Source organism: Canis aureus, chromosome 12 (assembly GCF_053574225.1).
Source record: "Canis aureus isolate CA01 chromosome 12, VMU_Caureus_v.1.0, whole genome shotgun sequence".
Classification (NCBI taxonomy): Eukaryota; Metazoa; Chordata; class Mammalia; order Carnivora; family Canidae; genus Canis; species Canis aureus.
In genome coordinates, this window is record NC_135622.1 from 4526295 (window position 1) to 4545315 (window position 19021).

Sequence of the window (19021 nt, forward strand, 5' to 3'; positions counted from 1 at the left end):
TTAATAATATTAGCTTTCGGGCAGTCTGGGTGGCTCAGTGGTTTAGCGCCACCTTCAGCCCAGGGCCTGATCCTGGAGACCCAGCATCGAGTCCTGCACCGGGCTCCCTGCCTGGAGCCTGCTTCTCCCTCTGCCTGTGTCTCTGCCTCTCTCTCTCTCTCTGTGTCTCTCATGAATAAATAAAATCTTAAAAAAAAAAAAAAGAATATTATCTTTCAGGGGGGCCTGGATGGCTCAGTCAGTTAAGCACTGCCTTTGGCTCAGCTCATGATTCTGGGGCCTTGGATGACCCTCATTGAGGCCCACATTGGGCTCCCTGCTCAGGAGGGAGCCTGCTTCTCCCTCTCCCTTTGCTGCTCCCTGCTTGTGCTCTCTCTCCATCAAATAAATATTTTTTTTAAAAAAGATTACCCTTCAGAGAACTCTTGGTTCCTATCTCCCAACTTTCCCACATTCCTGATTGTCTCACTAGGATCTTAATACAGTAAGATTTTTAGTTATTCCTCAAGCCTCCTCAAGTCCTTGCTCTTCTTTTCTTTGCCTGCTCTCTTTCTCTCAGCAGACTATGCAAAGACTGTATACACATTCATGAGGTACTCTGGCAGATGTACCTTATAATTAATATGTACACTGGGCTTTTTGACTATATGTATTTACCAAAAAGCAATTATCTGTACACAGCTTAGTACATGGTAAGTATTCAATTTCCTAAATACTGACTTGCAGATTCTAGTTTTTGAACACAAATGCTTATATGTTTTTGACTTTGGTATTACCCTCCTTTATTTAAGAAAGGCATCCTTATTGCCAAAGGAGCATCTTTTGAGAACACTATGCCCTGGGTGGGGGCTTCATCTAGTCAGCCAAATGGGTCTTTTCAGCCCTGGATATCAATGGGGTTTGTGCTACAACCAGACTGCTACTCATATTTACTTAATAAATGTATGCCACATTGGACTGAGATAGCAACAAGCACCTTATTAACTAAGAAAAGCTGAGAAACCAGGGAGCAAATCTATTCCCGAGCCTCCCTGAACCTGATGTCCCCTTCCTTCCCCCCCAATCCATATCATAGCATTGATTTTACTCCCACACAAGGCACAGAATCATTTCCTTCAGCTACTGGGCTCTTCTCCTGGTTGTTTGCTTTTAGGGGAGGGAGTGGGGGCTGACAGAACGGAGGAAGATGTAAATCTAACAAGCCAGTCAAAAACTCTCTCCATTCTCACTTCAGTCCTTACCTCCACTTGCTCTGCCTATTATGAATACCAGCTGAGGAGTAGCTAGATAAGGAAAATGCAGAGGGTGTGAATGAGAGAGAAAAGACCACAACAGGGGAAAGAATACTCCCCCATACACATGTTTCCTCCCCCTGCTCCACCCTCATTAGCTCAGCTAGACAGAGAAAACTTCCTCTTGACATTTATCTGTGATCAGGGACTAGATACAATTTTTGCCCAGGAGATGTAAAAAATTTCAGTGACACCCTGAGATGGTAAGACTTTGACATTTTATTAAGAAACATCTTTATTTTAAATGATAGTACAAAAATTGTATATATAATATAGATCTGTATAAGTGTATATACACACAAATGATCACCCCCCACACACACACCCTTCCTCATCAAAATCAAACCCTATTAAAATCCTAAATAAGAAAAGTATATTTAAGTTTTCCTAAAACATACTGTACATAAAGCTGTCAGAAAACCTGAAAAACTGACAACATTTTGAGAAGAATCTAGGTACCCACCCACCCTCTTTCTCTCCTCCACCAACATAAATGGCCTTGGCAGGAAGACAGACCACAGGACAAAGCCAGAGAGAAAGGAGTTATCGTTATTGTTGGTAAAGCAAGATGCCTGAAACCAACTAGGAAGCACAGGATATAGAGTATGACCTAGACTAATTCTGAGAAACAAACCACTTCAGCATAAACAGAAAATATGTAATAGGGAAGGAGGGGAGTGGCAAGTGGAAAGACAAGGCCCATAGATTAGAAATGACCTACTAATTAAGTGCTAGTGCCTAGGAAAGACTCAATGAGATAAGAACAAATGGGGTCGCAGAAGTAGTTTAGAGGGGAAAGCAGGGGGAGAGAGATAAGGAATCACAAGTTCCTGCCATTAAACAGCCAAATTGCTACTGTAGATTCTAGGAATGTAACTCCCTACGCCCAAAAGGCAGTGTACCACCAGAGGCTCAAAGCTACTTAATTCAAATTCATATCCTTCTTACTCCTGATCTCTTAATAAACACATTGGCATAAGAAACAGAGTACCAATTCATCACATAAAATGGAGAGATATAAGAACAGATATGATATGCCCAGAACAGCATACAGGTGGTCTTGACATATATTCCATTCTAAAGCTCCTTTTCTAGCCATACAAAGATGTCTGCACAAGAAGACCATTCTCCAATAAATTTGGATAAAAACCAATTTCTACTCAATATTCAACTTCTGGAAGAGTTCACTATATGCCTGAAATCTTCTAGCTCTGAAGTCCATAATGATGTTTGTTAGGAGAGAGCCACATAAGCTTTCTCAAAATGATCATTTCTCAAAAGGATGAGATTTCTAAGCTGGGAAAATAGATATACAGAATACCTGCCCCTTGTACCATGACCCTTTATCTACGGTCTCTTTTCTGTTTGGAGGTGTAAGAGATTTTACAAGTGCCAGTCAAAACAGCTGCCACAGGAGTGGAAATGCTCTGTGGATGGGCAGCTCCATCATTACCCCTGACACTTCTCTGAACTGTTTAACTTACATGGTGTCATCACACCATATGCTAAACGAATCTCTGTAAAGCCGGATCCTGGTTCTCTCAGGGGCTTCACTCCTCAGGTTTCTTATTACATCGGTTAGAGCACACCTCTCAGAGAAGGGCCAAAGTAAAACTTTTTCTTCCTCAGCCCTTTTAGTGAAGCCACAGAAACCCTCTCTAATGTGTTTAATGAAGATATTTCCAGGTTATGGGGCAGCCCGGGTGGCTCAGTGGTTTAGCACCGCCGCCTTCAGCCCAGGGGCGTGATCCTGGAGACCCTGGATCAAGTCCCACATCAGGCTCCCTGCATGGAGCCTGCTTCTCCCTCTCCCTGTGTCTCTGCCTCTCTCTCTCTCTCTGTGTGTGTCTCTCATGAATAAATAAATAAAATCTTAAAAAATATTTCCAGGTTATACCAGGTACTTTAGAGCTGAACCTCAAACAAAGAGAAAAGTGGGAAAATCCATATGTATTTATAAATGTACACAACGTACACCCAGCAAATGGGTACTCAAAATGCCCTGCTCACAGAGCACTTAACTTCAACTGTAGAGCCCTCTGATAAATTCATTTCTTTTACATCAATATAAAGAAAGAAATTTTGGATGCCATGGATTTCTAACATTACTGAGCAGACACAAACATTTTGATAATGCAATGGTAAGGCTGAAGAAGGGGAAAAGGCAACGACAAAAAAAAATACACATGGATCTGATAGAGAAAAGAACATCTTTTAAGGCACTGAGTTCAGAACATAGAAAACTTAAAGTCAAGTTCTCCCATATTTCCATTAAGAAACCTCAACTCTGGCATTACAATTAAAAAATCCCACAGAGGTAGTGATAGGAAGGGAATGTACATTTGTATATTTATAAGTAATTTCCCTGAAGCTAGGAACAAGAACAGAATATTAAGACATCCTATTTTTTGGGGGGTAAGGCTTAAGACCAAATATAGAGTCTAAAATTCATAAATTAATACTAATATTGTTAAAACAGCTTTAAAGTAAGCGATCATCCTAGGTTCCAAGTTTCTCCTGCTTAAGTGCCAACTCTGAACCACCCGTCTGTTGTTTGATTCTCTGTAATCCAATCTTGTTAATAAGCCAATTGGGATCCATCAACGTAGAAGATCTAGCAACATTTTCCCAACTTTCTTTTTTTTTTTTTTTAAGTTTTATTTATTTATCCATGAGACACACACAGAGAGAGAGAGGCAGAGACACAGGCAGAGGGGGAAGCAGGCCCCACACTGGGAGCCCGATGTGGGACTCGATCCCGGGTCTCCAGGATCACGCCCTGGGCCGAAGGCAGGCGCTAAACCGCTGAGCCACCCAGGGATCCCCTTTCCCCAACTTTCATTGCTGATCCTGAAAGATGCAAATCATAAAATGGTATTGCCATTAATTCATTTAATATTTAACTACTTCAAGGGATCCTGACCTACCATTCTCTCCATGGCAATACAACTGGAGATGAAATCCCATTTCCCTACCCAGGATGCTAAAGGATCTACTTCAAGTAAATAACAACAAATACCTTTTTGCTACTCTTCCCTTTTCAGATGTTTCTCTTTTCTCTTTCCTTATTCCAACTCCCTATCTCAGAGGACCCCATCATCAAAAATAACTTGAATGGGCAGCCCAGGTGGCTCAGTGGTTTAGTGCTGCCTCTGGCCTTGGGTGTGATCCTGGAGACCTGGAATCAAGTCCCACGTCGGGCTCCCTACATGGAGCCTGCTTCTCCCTCTGTCTGTGTCTCTACCTCTGTGTGTGTGTGTGTGTGTGTGTCTCGTGAATGAATAAATAAAATCTTAAAAAAAAAATAACTTGAGGGGGATCCCTGGGTGGCTCAGTGGTTTGGCGCTTGTCTTCGGGGCAGGGCGTGATCCTGGAGTCCCGGGATTGAGTTCCGCATAGGGCTCCCTGCATGGAGCCTGCTTCTCTCTGCCTCTCTCTCTCTCTCTCTCTCTCATGAATAAATAAATAAAATCTTTAAAAAAAATAGAATTATTAGAGATTTTTCTTTTTTCTTTTCTTTTTTTTTAAAAGATTTTATTTATTCATAGAGACACACACAGAGAGAGGCAGAGACACAGGCAGAGGGAGAAGCTGGCTCCATACAGGAAGCCCCACGTGGGACTCAATCCTGGGCCTCCAGGACCACACCCCAGGCTGCAAGAGGCGCCAAACCCCTGTGCCACCCTATTAGAGATTTTTCTAGGTGAGAATGATAACCTCCTACAGAAAGAGAATAATAAGAATTTCTGAACAGTTCCCCAAAACAGTAGGAACTCTGTATGCTCAGGAGGGAGCGCTGGATGGCAACTCCTGACCCCAGTCAGAAGTCACCCCAGAGAGTTTGGTAGCTGGGGCTGGATATCCTCTGAAGAGTTAACTTCCACTCCCTTAACAGGAAAGGGGGGGGGGGGCGAGGAATTAAAGTCAATATATACACAAAGAAACCAACATATCTAAAATGACACCTGGTCCCTCTATCTCTATAGTTAAGCCAAGGCTCTGAAATGGCACACAATAGCAGCTTATTGTTAGCACCTGGTTCACAAAGGAACTCAGAAAAAAGAAAAACATCGCAAGCAGAAAAAGGACAATTTGACAGCAGATGGCACAATTTCACCCTGCCCTTACGTAGGCTTCTCTCTTGCTATTTCGTCATCCCCCAAAACCAAGAGTAATCTCTCAAGTCTGGAGGAAACCTAGTAAAGGTGGCCAGTAGCCAAAATTAATTTCAAAACTGGTATTTTTGCCTATAAGCCTCTAATAGCCAATTCTGTTTGTCAAACTTGGTTTGGTGAGTTATATTTTCAGTCTATTTTGAGCCCCAAGTGGTTCTGCACCTCTGGAAAAACACAGCAAATTACCTCACTAATCAAGGTAAATAGAACCATGTTAACTGTCAAGTTTTATTCCAAATTAAAAATGTATGTTTTCCCCATGATCGCTAATTAAAAAAACTGTATTCTAAACAGCCATTCAAATGTTTACTTGGCACATCCCTCTGGTTTCTTCTAATTTACAATAAAGCTAGCAAGCAGCTCTAGAATGATGGGGGTCCGATTTCAAAGACAGTAACTTCTGTAATGTAACCTCTCCACAACCTCTCTCTCTATCCATATCCTCTTTCTTTTGAAAAAACTCCAAACTGGTGCACAAAGAAAACCCAGCAATGAAACACTTTCCAAAAGTGTCTAAGCAGGGATCCCTGGGTGGCGCAGCGGTTTAGCGCCTGCCTTTGGCCCAGGGCGCAGTCCTGGAGACCCAGGATCGAATCCCACATCAGGCTCCCGGTGCATGGAGCCTGCTTCTCCCTCTGCCTGTGTCTCTGCCTCTCTCTCTCTCTCTCTCTCTCTCTGTGACTATCATAAATTAAAAAAAAAAAAAAGTGTCTAAGCAAAGGGAGCAGGCATAGTGATAGAGAAGGGAGTCAGGCAGATGGACTTATCGAGTCAAAATTTTTGGTTCCTTACTTTATGGCACTGCTAGTTTTTTATTTCCTTTGCCAACACACACTGGGCACCCATAAAGCACAAAAGCTCTGCACAAAGTCAGACCTTGAGGAAAAAGAACAATTTCCTCATCCCAAGCCAAATGGAAACAAAACTCCACCAACACTATCAGCACTCACCTCTTTCCCGACTTCTTTTGCAATTAGGAGGATACCATATAAGCTCCACAGAAAGGCACACTTAGAAAACTCAACAAAAATTTTATGAAATTAAAAAGTTGATATTAAAGCTTGATATTATATAAATAAATGTTTGGAAGCAAGTTGTTCTAGCAAAGACTACCCTCCTGATTGCAATTTTATAAAATCCAGCCAGAACAAAGTTTGTATCTCAAGACCAGATTGTTATATAACCCCACAATCCTCTTTCTGGCCACTTTCCAGCATTGTGGAAGCACAGCCTGGAGGATTTTGGATTTACATACACTTCTCCCACAAACAAGTTTTCTTCCCTTTCCAGTTTTTAAATATTCCACTTCATTTTCTTAAACTGGCATCTGATTTATAGACACATAATGGATGCAGAATTAGGCAATTACCAATTTCTTTTCAGTGAAATTAATTCAGGATAGAGGGGAATGCCTGCTCCTTTGGAAGCAGAATATATTTCTTTCTCTTCCCAAAATCTTGCTTCTAATCCACCTCCCAGTTTTCTTTTCTATTAGGTATACATCGTAAACCTAAGACAAATTTTAAGGTCACTTGATGGTACAATTATTAAAGGCTCTGTGTGTGTCCATACTAGGAATGTTATCTAAATCTTCTGATACAAAGTCAGTTATTTAAAAAACAATCAACCCACAATTTCCAGCATTCTTTTACTTCTAAGCTTAAAGCAATGATGTGAGCTGAGAAATTTGGTCCTTATTCTTTTGGTCCCTCAAAAGAAGTGTTCCCTAAATTTGGCTTTGAATTTTCCAGTTGCATAGCAAGCCTTCCTGAGCCCAAGCACTGTACCCAGCTATAGTTTTATTCTTAAGGACATTCTTAATTTTTATACAATGTCTGTCCTCTCTATTTTCTTTTAAAAAGAGAAAAAGATGGACACAGTACAGGTTGTGGCCCTGGCACATTAAGATGAAACAGTTTCCAAGGAAACTGCAGGATGAGGCTCTATGGTCCCTCCTGCCCCAGTTACTGCCATGTCTCTCTCTTCCATCTCCCCCTCTGTAACTACTACAGCATCTACTTCTGCCACCTCTTCAACCATGGTGAAATCAACTCCATTGGGCTGTTGTCGGGCCATGGCCTCTAGCTTGAGGCGGTACTGTTCTGCCTCCTGCTCTTTCTTTAGGAGCTGGTGTCGGTATTCCTGAGCTCTTCGATTGGCTTCCTGGAGCTGCTGTTGTAGTAGCTCTCTTTCAGCGCCCTCCTGTAAAAGTAAACCATGTCATCACCAGGTAAGAATTCCTGATCCCAGATTATCCAGAGAGTAGACAAAAATGTAGAGAAAGGTTCAGGCCTTAAAAATTTTGGCTTCTGAGTCTTTCCTTTCTCTTTTCTCTACCACTGCTAAAAACATTACCTTGTTCTCCTCCACACTGTTTGTCATCTCGTCTATCCTTGGTTTCTTAGTCAGAGGCAACTTCTCTGCTTCTTCCTCTTCTTCAATTACAGTTTCCTCTGCAACCTGACCAGCAGGTACAGTGAGAACTACAAGCCAAAGGACACATAGTCAAACAAAGAGGTTTTGCTTGCTTTATTATTTTTTAAAATATTTTATTTTTATGTAATCTCTATAACCATTGTGGAACTTCAAACTTACACCCTGAGATCAAGAGTCTCAAGCTCCACAGACTAAGCCAGCCAGGCACCCCTGACTGCTTTAAATTAAGAAATAAACTGAAATATATTAGTTGAAATCTTACTATTCATATTTCTTTGGATTTTTTTTTTTAAGATTTATTTATTTATGATAGAAAGAGAGGCAGAGACACAGGAGGAGGGAGAAGCAGGCTCCATGCCGGGAGCCCGACATGGGACTCGATCCCGGGACTCCAGGATCACACCCTGGGCCAAAGGCAGGCACTAAACCACTGAGCCACCCAGGGATCCTTCTTTGGATTTTAGAATCAAAAGGTAAAGCATGGCCCTACAGAGAGAAACAGAAAAGATTAGAGAGGCAGATTTGGAAGCCATACAGTTAACACCCAGGTCTGAGGCTCTTATATAAAGATGTGTAACTCTACAGGCACAGTAGTTCAGTCAGTTAAGCGTCCAACTTTGATTTCAGCTGAGGTCATGATATCAGGGTCCCTGCACTGGGCTCCAAGCTGAGTGTGGAGGATGCTTAAATTTCTCTTTCTCCCTGGGCCCACCCCTACCCCCACTTGCACACATGCATGCACTCTCTCTCTTTAAAATGAAAAAAATCTAACTCTGGGTTAAAAGCTATGGCCAATAAGCTTACAATTCTTCTAATATAACTTGTCTAATGAAGGCCTGATGTCTTTACATAAGATTTTATTTATTTTATTTTTATTTTTTTTTTAATTTTTTTTCCTTTTTTTTTTTTTTTTTTTTTTACATAAGATTTTAAAGAAACTTCACATGAAGGCAGTTTTCTAGTCACTATATTCCAATTTATTTCTCTTCCATAGATAAGTGAAAAAAAGGTCAACACCTACCTATCAGAATAACTAATATTTTAAAAGTGCTAACACCAGATGATAACAGGATATGGAGAAACTGGATAATTCATAAATTGCTGGTGGGAATGAAAAATGGTACAATCACTAGGAAATAATTTGGCAGTTTTTTTAAAAAGATTTATTTATTAATTCATTCAGAGAGAGCGAGGAGAGAGGCAGAGACACAGGCAGAGGGAGAAGCAGGCTCCATGCAGGAAGCCGGATATGGGACTCGATCCCAGGTCTCCAGGATCACACCTCGGGCTGCAGGCGGCGCTAAACCGCTGTGCCACCGGGGCTGCCCAATTTGGCAGTTTCTTACAAAACTAAACATGTACTTAGCATGCAACCCAGCAACTGCACCTCTGGGCATTTATCCCAGAGAACTGAAAATTTATGTTCCCATAAAACATGTACACTATTGGTCATAACAGCTTTGTTCATTGATAACCAAAAACTAGAAACAACTTAAATGTCCTTCAATGAATGGTTAAACAAAATATGGTAATCCACATCATGGATACTATTCAGCAATAAAAAGGAATGAACTATTGATACAAACAGTAACTTGGATAGATTTTAAGGGAATTATGCCGAGAGAAAAAAAGCAAATCTCCCAAGATTCCATATTACATGATTCCATTTATAATATTCTTTTTTTTTTTTTTTTTACTTTTTGTTTTTATTATGTACTACATTAATACACTGCATAACCTTCTAGAAGGGGTAGATGAACCATAACCGAGGTATTTTTCATCAATCAGGAAAATGCTTCCTTAATCGATATTCTCCAAACCCTTTGACACATAGTAAGGATTAACTCCAGAGACTCGCCTATCTCTTTGCATCAAACTCCACTGATATGGATAATAGGCAACCCTTTTTTCCTTGCCCCCGTTAGTGAACCTGTGGATGTGCGCCGTGGCTATGCCGGGGATGACCAAGCACACGGCCATGACGCCGATCCCGGGCAGAATCTCGAACCACATCGCACCGCGGTTGGCAGGGCCAAACCCTTCCTTCCCCACCCCCGGCAAAGGTGACCGCGCCTCCCATTTATAATATTCTTGAAATGACAAAAGTACAGAGGTAGAAAACAAATTAGTGATTGCCAAAGGTTAGGAATGAGGTGGGAAGGGAGGTAGCTGTGGATATAAAAGGAGCACAAGGGGGCAGCCCGGGTGGCTTAGTGGTTTAGTGCCACCTTTGGTCCAGGACATGATCCTGGAGACCCAGGATGGGGATTGAGTCCCAAATCGGGCTCCCTGTAGGGAACTTGCTTCTCCCTCTGCCTTTCTCCTCTGCCTCTCTGTGTGTGTGTGTGTCTCTCATGGATAAATGAATAAAATCTTTGAGGGAAAAAAAAAAGGAGCACAAGGGATCCTTAGGATCGAACTTTTTTTTTTTTTTTTTTTCAAAGACAGAGAAGAGAGTGAGGGGATCCCTGGGTAGCTCAGCAGTTTAGTGCCTGCCTTCAGCCCAGGGCATGGTCCTGGGATCGAGTCCCATGTTGGGTTCCCTGCATGGGACTCTGCCTGTGTCTCTGCCTCTCTCTCTCTGTGTCTCTCATGAATAAATAAAGTCAAAATTTTGGTGACTAAATGTAGTAAACCAACCCTCCTCTTTTCAAACTCCAATAGATTTTTTTTAGAGAGAGAGAGAGAGTACAAGTGGAGTTAGGGGGAGCGGCAGAGGGAGAGGGAGAGAGGGAATCTTAAACAGGCTCCATGTCCAGCGTGGAGCCTAAGGCAGGGCTCGATCTCACCACCCCGAGATCATGACCTAAGCCAAAATCCAGAGTCAGACATTTAACCAACTGAGCCACCCAGGTGCTCCCAAACTCCAATATTTTTAAGGAATAAAGTTTTAATGATTAGTTTCTTTTTAAAAACAAAATTTACTGATGTATTTCTTGAATTCATATGGCTCAAAAATTAAATTATAAAAGCACATATAGTGAAAAGCCTCCTATCCATCCCCAGCTACTGAGGTACCCTCTCAGGAGGCAAAGAATATTATCAATGTTATTCTTGAATGTTCCTTCAGAGATGGTTTAAGTCTATGAACATATTAGCAAATATACATATATTTCCCCCCTTTAAAATATAAATGAGGGATCCCTGGGTGGCGCAGCGGTTTAGCGCCTGCCTTTGGCCTAGGGCGTGATCCTGGAGACCCAGGATTGAATCCCATGTTGGGCTCCTGGTGCATGGAACCTGCTTCTCCCTCTCCCTGTGTCTCTGCCTCTCTCTCTGTGTGATTATCATAAATAAATAAAAAATTAAAATAAAATAAAATAAAATAAAATAAAATAAAATAAAATAAAATAAAAATGAATATATAAATGTAGCATATTCTACACACTGTCCTGTGTCTTACTCTCTTGTTAAGTGTGTGTTACTCACTTATTATGGTTTGGGGGATGAAGACCATGCTAGTATATAAGCCATTTCCTCATTGTTCTCAATAACTGAATAGTTTTCTAACGTATGCGTGTACCATAATTTCTTTATCTAGTTCCCACGTGACATATACTTAGGTTCTTTTTATTTTGTATTTTTTATTGGAGTATAGTTGATCTACAATGTTACATTAGTTTCAGGTACAACACAGTGACTCAACTTGTCTATACACTATGTTCACCACAAGTATAGCTACCACCTACTTAGGTTCTTTTTAATCTTGGATAATTACAAATAATGCTGTAACGAATAGCTTTGTATATATTTCATTTCTGTGTGTGAATATAAATTCTTAGAATTTTTTAGTTCTTTAGAACTTTGATAGATACTGGGAGCAGCTAGGTGGCTCAATTGGTTAAATGTCTGCCTTTGGCTCAGGTCAGGATCTCAAGGTCCTGGGACTGAGCCCTGCGGGTTAGGTCCGGTAGGGTGGGGTGGGATCCTGTCGGGCTTCCTGCTCAGCAGGGAGTCTGCTTCTCCCTCTGCCCTGCCCCCCTGCTTGTGTGCTCTCTCTCTCAATAAAATCTTAAAAAATACATATATTGATAGATAATACATTTAGAGAATACATTAATTTACACTCTCAGCAGTGATTTTTTTTTCTTTTTTTTTTTTTAGATTTTATTTTTAAGTATACACCCAACATGGAGCTAGAACTTACAACTCTGAGATCAAGAATCACATGCTTTGGGCAGCCCCGGTGGCGCAGCGGTTTGGTGCTGCCTGCAGCCTGGGGTATGATCCTGGAGACCAGGGATTGAGTCCCACATCAGGTTCCCTGCATGGAGCCTGCTTCTCCCTCTGCCTGTGTCTCTGCCTCTCTCTCTGTGTTTATGAATAAATAAATAAAATCTTAAAAAAAAAAAAAGAATCACATGCTTTAATGACTGAGCCAGCCAGTAATTTATTGTAAGAGTGCCTATTTCCTCATACCTTGACAACACAGTGTTATAATGGTATCTCAGTGCAGTACTGATTTGCATTTTTCTTGCTATGTATGAAGTATGTTGAACATATTTCCATATTTTTAAGACCCATCAGTGTTTTCTGTGAACTACTGGTTCATATTGTTTCCTCTTTTTCCTACCAGACTTTTGGCCTTTACTCACGAATCTTATATGTGTTAGGGAAATTAGGCTTTGTTGGCCTAGTTTCTCTCTTTCTTTCTTGGAGCCAACCTGGAATCTGGCACTCTTCTAGTCCCACTATTTAAAAATTAATGCCTCATTTTTAGAGGAATGTGGAATGTCTAAAATATCTTTCCATAAACACTTTGTTGAATGGGATAACTCACCTTGCTGTCCATCTTGCATAGTTACAATAAATGGCTGGCCAATGCTTCCAGTAGGGATTGCAGTTTGGATATTACCCAGAGGGACTCCATCAGTTACTATAGTGATGACCCTTTGGCCTCCGCTCCCCACAACTTGCTGGATTGATGAGTCAACAGAATTTCCCTCTATGATTTCCTCTGAATTAGCTAGAGATGACAAAAATGAATTTGAAATTTCAGCTTTTTTAAAAATAAGAGTACAACAATTTCAGCCTCCTTGAAATTGCTAATATCAGTGATAGGAAAACTAGGAAAAAGAAGTTAGGTTTAAGTTTCTAAAGCAAGTTCTTGTGAACAATGCTAAGTCAGTTGAGAAAAGAAAATAGTGAATGCAATAGAATAGTATTTTCTAAAATGTCTTCATGAGTTATTAATAGCTTTCACTAAGGATAGGTTCTATGCACAAATGCACTTTCAAAATGCCAGTTTATTTATTTATTTATTTTTCAAAATGCCAGTTTATGCTTAAATTTTTTGTGTACTTTGTAAGAAGTATCAGAAACTCCAATAGGCTAATGAGCCCTGTGATTCTCCAATAGAGGATAAGATATGCTGAGTTTCCCCAGCATGTTTGATCTTGGAATTCCTTTTTCAAAAAGCATCTTGAAAGTCCAAACAAATCTATGAAGCTTAGAAAAATAATTACAGAGTAGATCTATTTCTATAAGAAAATAGAAGTATTTACAGTGAATTAACAAAATAACGTGTCAAGCAGTCATTGATGAAGTCTGACAAACACAAATGGTAGGTGGTTTCTTTCTCCTATGTGACAGATAAACAATAATATTAATCGCAACTAACACTGACTACTTACAATGTAGCCAGTATCTTTCTAAGAATTTCATATATATTATGTTGAATCAAGATTTTCAGTTTGGATGGAACGCCTGGGTGGCTCAGTGGTTGAGCATCTGCCTTAAGCTCAGGGTGTGATCCCAGGTCTGGGATTGAGTCCCACATCAGGCTCCTTCTGAGGAGCCTGCTTCTCCCTCTGTCTATGTCTCTTGTCTCTGTCTCTCTCTCTCTCTGTGTCTCTAATGAATAAATAAATAAAATCTTAAAAAAAAAAAAAAGATTTTCAGTTTGGTAATTAAAAGGGGAGAGAGGGTGCCTGGCTAGCTCAGTCAGAAGAGCATATGACTCCTGATCTTGGGGTGGTGAGTTCAAGCCCCATCTTGGGTGCAGAGATTACTTAAATAAATAAAACTTTAAAAAAGATTTTCAGTTTGGTTAGTCAATACCCCCAATAATTATTAGGCAAAAGGATTCCTACTATTCCACTTCAGAATTTTTCTATCTAAAGAGTCACAGGTAGGAGTGCCTGGGTGGCTCAGTCTGTTAAGCATCTGCCTTTGGCTCAGATCATGATCTTGGTGTCCTGGGATCAAGTCCCACATTGGGCTCCCGGCTCAGCAGTGAGACTGCCTCTCCCACTCCTTCTGCTGTTCCCCCTGCTTGTGCTCTTTGGCTCTCTACCTATGTGTCAAATAAATGAATAAAATCTTTTAAAAAATTAATTAAAAAAATAAAGAGTCACAGGTAGAAAGAACTTTGCACTAAGTGGGGTATGGACTATCCACCAAGAGACACATTCAGGTGGTTTAATGGAAATAGAGCATTTGCATCTATTAAAAACAACAGTTAAAAAAAAAAAAAAAAAAAAAAAAAACAACAGTTAAATGTTATAGCTGAAAAGACCTCAAGAGATAATCTGATCCAACCATCCAACCTCAGCTAAAGATGAGGAGATTGAGACCTGGGGAAGTTAAGTAATTTATCCAAAATCAAAAAGCAAATCAAGGGGGATCCCTGGGTGGCTCAGCGGTTTAGCGTCTGCCTTCAGCCCAGGGCATAATCCTGGACTCCCAGGATCAAGTCCCATGTCGGGCTCCCTGCATGGAGCCTGCTTCTCCCTCTGCCCCTCTGTCTCTCTGTGTCTCTCATAAATAAATAAAATATTTTTTTTAAAAAAGCAAATCAAAATAAGAAGCATGAGTTTAGGACATTGCTTTTTTCCCTCTGCCATGCTGCTCACTCATACATGTCTGAATAAAGATCTTTATGATCGCTGCCAGTTGGAAAATAGGATTGGAGGAATGCTCTCACCGCCCAAATGTCAATGGCAGAAAGAAAGCAGAACAATCTGGTTTCATTTATGATGGAGCAGACTGCTCCAGAAAGATTCCTAGATGACTATTTAGCCCTACCCATGACTATTTGCCCCCACTTACATGAAACCCTAAGCCTTCTCCCCACAGGCTACCAGCTCTGGCTAAGTGACTTGAAACTTTTTTGTTCTGAATATCAGAAGGCCACTATACAGCATGTATCAGTCCAACTCCATTGGAAATGCCAAAATATCATCTCTAGTGAAAATAAAAGCAAATAACCCTGAAGCACACAGAAGAAGTATCAGTTTCCTACATATTTTGATGCTTTTTAAAAATATAGTTTATTTATTTATTTATTCATAAGAGATACAGAGAGAGGCAGAGACATAGGCAGAGGGAGAAGCAGGCTCCCCACAGGGAGCCCAATGTGGGACTTGATCCCAGGACCCCATGATCAGGACCCGAGCCAAAGGCAGATGCTCAACTAGTGAGCTACCCAGGTGACCCAGATGCTTTAAATACAACATATCTAAGCTACTATTTTGAATCACTCTATGATAGCATCAGTCAAAACAAAACAGAGTATTTCCCAAATAATTGCTAACAGAAGACTAAACATTTCAATCTGAAGCAACTGGAGTCAGGGAAAAACAAACTTGAAACTGCAAAAATACAACAAATAACTCAGTCGTTCTCTAATATTATTCAGCCATCTGATTATGTTGCTTAGTGATTTTTCTTTCTGATGCTCAGTGACTCTACATTCCTTTTTCCTAGATGTCTCTAGTTAACCATAATTCTTTCATATTTCATGCAAATTAAATCTGCTGGAAATGTAAAAATAAAAGAAACGGCAGTTCACTCAGCAGCTGTCCCTTACCTAACTGTAGCTCTGTGGGAGTTGGACAGGGGGACTGATGCCTCAGCAAGAGCTGCAAGGGTGGCCAAGCACTGAGATGGTAGGATTTGACAAGTGTGCTGAGGAGGCATGGGGGTCACCTATTTTGGTAAAAAAGGCAAATGAGGTCTGGTGGAGAGAATAAATAGAGGTGAACTGAAACTGGCTTTTAGGGCAGCCTGGGTGGCTTGGTGGTTTGGCGCCACCTTCGGCCCAGGGCCGGGTCCTGGAGACTCGGGATCGGGTCCTGCATTGGGCTCCCTGCATGGAGCCTGCTTCTCCCTCTGCCTGTGTCTCTGCTTCTCTCTCTCTCTCTGTGTCTCTCATGAATAAGTAAGTAAAATCTTTAAAGAAAAAAAAAAAATGAAACTGGCTTTTATCAAATCAAAAACCTCAGCTTTAAAAAAAGAAAAAAAAAAAAACCTCAGCTTTTCATTCTGATTGTCCTTCCTCTTGCTCTCCAATACAGACTGGTATAAACCAATGATCATAGTGTTAACACTCCTGGAAGGTTTAGAAAGTTTCTCCTTTAAAATGGATTAAGGTAATATGGTTGGTATAGGGCCACTATATTCCCCACATTTGCTCTTTTTTTTTTTTTTTTTTAAGCACTGATAGTGCTGAGCATTAGGAGCCAACAGACCACAAGTGCCGCCTACTCCCTAGGCTGGCTGTACAGAGCTATCCCTGGCAGCAGGCAGTAAGCACACACAGCATGCCTTAACCTAAACTACATGATGCTGAGGGAAGAGAGCCTGCTGGTTCTTTTTTTTTTTTTTTTTTTTCTTTGACCCTGCTGGTTCTTTACTTAACCATACTGCATCTATCCAACAGTCTTCTTACCTAGACAGGCAAGAAGGAATGACCTTTAGTGTAAGGATGGTTAAAGACTGGATATTTCATTTATTGAATATCAAAGAGTAGTACAACTGATTCATGCTAAAAAAAAAATTACCTACTGTAGTTATGTCATGATGTGCTTTTTAAAAAACTTTGTTTATAACCTTTTCTTCTGGGCAGCCCAGGTGGCTCAGCGGTTTGGTCGCTGACTTCAGCCCAGGGCATGATCCTGGAGACCCAGGATCTAGTCCCACATCGGGCTCCCTGTGAGGAGCCTGCTTCTCCCTCTGCCTGTGTCTCTGTCTCTCTCTCTCTGTTTCTCATGAAAATAAATAAAATTTTTAAAAAATAATAACCTGGGATCCCTGGGTGGCGCAGCGGTTTAGCGCCTGCCTTTGGCCCAGGGCGTGATCCTGGAGACCCGGGATCGAATCCCACATCGGGCTCCCGGTGCATGGAGCCTGCTTCTCCCTCTGCCTGTGTCTCTGCCTCTCTCTCTCTCTCTCTCTCTGTGTGACTATCATAAATAAATTAAAAAAATAAATAAAATAAATAAATAAAAAATAATAACCTTTTCTTCTTATATCTGTGTGCTATTCTTACAGCTAAGTTCCAGGAGGAAAGTGCATTAGATCTGGCAACAGGCATGCCTAACTTTATGAATCAAAAGTATTACTCAACAGTTTTGCATAAAACTTTTATAAAATGAATTTTATTTCTCTATGTCTTTCATTGTAATTTCAAAGATACTTTTGTGCCAGTTGTGAATTTATTGCCTTTCAACTCCAAATCCAGCCTTCTTTGCCTTGCCTTGTCATACTAAAGCTAGACCCTATCAATATTTCTTGATAGTAAGCATGAAATTAAGTTTTGTCATACAGAATAGTGGCTGCTCCTTATATTGGTTATTCTCGTATTCTTTATGGTTCTCTTCACCTCTTTTTTTTTTAGATTTTATTTATTTATTCATGAGAGACATAGAGAAAGGCAGAGACACAGGCAGAGGGAGAAGCAGGCTTCATGCAGGGACCCGATGCAGGACTTGATCCCAAGACTCCAGGATCACGCCCTGAGCTGAAGGCAGCTGCTCAACCACTAAGCCACCCAGGCATCCTGTTCTCTTCACCTCTTAGTGGTTAATACACTATTACTAATAATTCTTCGCAAATCGTACACGTAAGTTTAGAAATATATAGAAATTATATATATTACATATTATAATAAAATTACACATATCTCCATGTAGTTTTGCCTCCTGACTGTACTCTGATTGATACACCTATCTTATTTTTAAATGTACTCTTAATTTTTTTTTAAGATATTATTTTTTTAAGTAAGCTCTACACCCAATGTGGGGCTCAAACTCACAACTCTAAGATGAAGAGTTGCACACTCCACCAACAGAGCCAGCCAGGCACCCCTCTTAATTAAAAAAAAAAAAATTAAGATTTATTTATTTGAGAGAGAGAGAAGGTATGCACATAAGTTGAGGAAGGGGCAGAGGAAGAAAGAGAATCTCAAGCTGATTCTACCCTGACCCTAATGTGGGGCTCGATCCCATGATCCATGAGATCACAGCTTGAGCCAAAGCCAGAAGCTTTGCCTAGGTGCCCCTTAATTTTTTTTAAGATTTCATTTTTAAGGGATCCCTGGGTGGCGCAGCGGTTTGGCGCCTGCCTTTGGCCGGGGGCGCGATCCTGGAGACCCGGGATCGAATCCCACGTCGGGCTCCCGGTGCATGGAGCCTGCTTCTCCCTCCGCCTGTGTCTCTGCCTCTCCTCTCTCTCTCTCTCTCTGTGTGACTATCATGAATAAAAAATTAAAAAAAAAAAAAGATTTCATTTTTAAGATTTTTATATTTGGGGCAGTCCCCGTGGCGCAGCGGTTTAGCACCGCCTGCAGCCTGAGGTGTGATCCTGGAGACCCAGGATCAAGTCCCACGTTGTGCTCCCTGTGTGGAGCCCACTTCTCCCTCTACCTGTGTCTCTGCCTCTCTCTGTCCTCTCTGTGTTTCAAATAAATAAATAAATAAATAAATAAATAAATAAATAAATATTAAAAAAAAGTTTATTATTTTTTTTAGTAATCTCTACACCCAGTGTGGAGTGTGAACTCACTAACCTGAGATCAAGAGTTGCATACTCTACTGTCTGAACCAGCCAGGTACCCCAGCTACAAATTATTTTCATCAAAGCTTCTGGATGATGACAGTGGCAGTAGGGGATTAGGGTGGAGATAGTAATGATAACCCTGTTTTATTCTTTTTTTTTAAAAAAAAAAAAAGATTTTTATTTTTTAATTCATGAGAGACATACAGACAGGCAGAGACATAGGCAGAGGGAGAAGCAGGCTCCCTACAGGAGCCCAATGTGGGACTCGATCCCAGATCCTGAGCCGAAGGCAGACACTCAACCACTGAGCCACTCAGGCACCCCAAACAAGGTTGTTAT

General features: G+C 40.9%; 1 protein-coding gene and 1 pseudogene across 11 annotated transcripts in view; both read right to left on the reverse strand.

The window, feature by feature from the left end:
* Positions 1–1493: 1493 nt before the first annotated feature.
* GABPB2 (GA binding protein transcription factor subunit beta 2) overlaps positions 1494–19021 on the reverse strand; it is a 35325-nt gene continuing 17797 nt past the window's right edge. For 10 of the 11 annotated variants that reach the window (XM_077842332.1, XM_077842333.1, XM_077842330.1 and 7 more), the window contains 3 exons: positions 12684–12869; positions 7823–7950; positions 1494–7669 (listed from right to left, as the gene is read on the reverse strand). In XM_077842332.1, coding sequence (XP_077698458.1) covers positions 7370–7669; positions 7823–7950; positions 12684–12869 — 614 coding nt within the window. In that variant the 3' untranslated portion in view covers positions 1494–7369. The remainder of the gene's footprint in view (positions 7670–7822; positions 7951–12683; positions 12870–19021) is intronic. The other variant, XM_077842334.1, reaches the window with a different exon arrangement.
* LOC144280371 (NADH dehydrogenase [ubiquinone] 1 alpha subcomplex subunit 1 pseudogene) lies at positions 9579–9995 on the reverse strand (annotated as a pseudogene).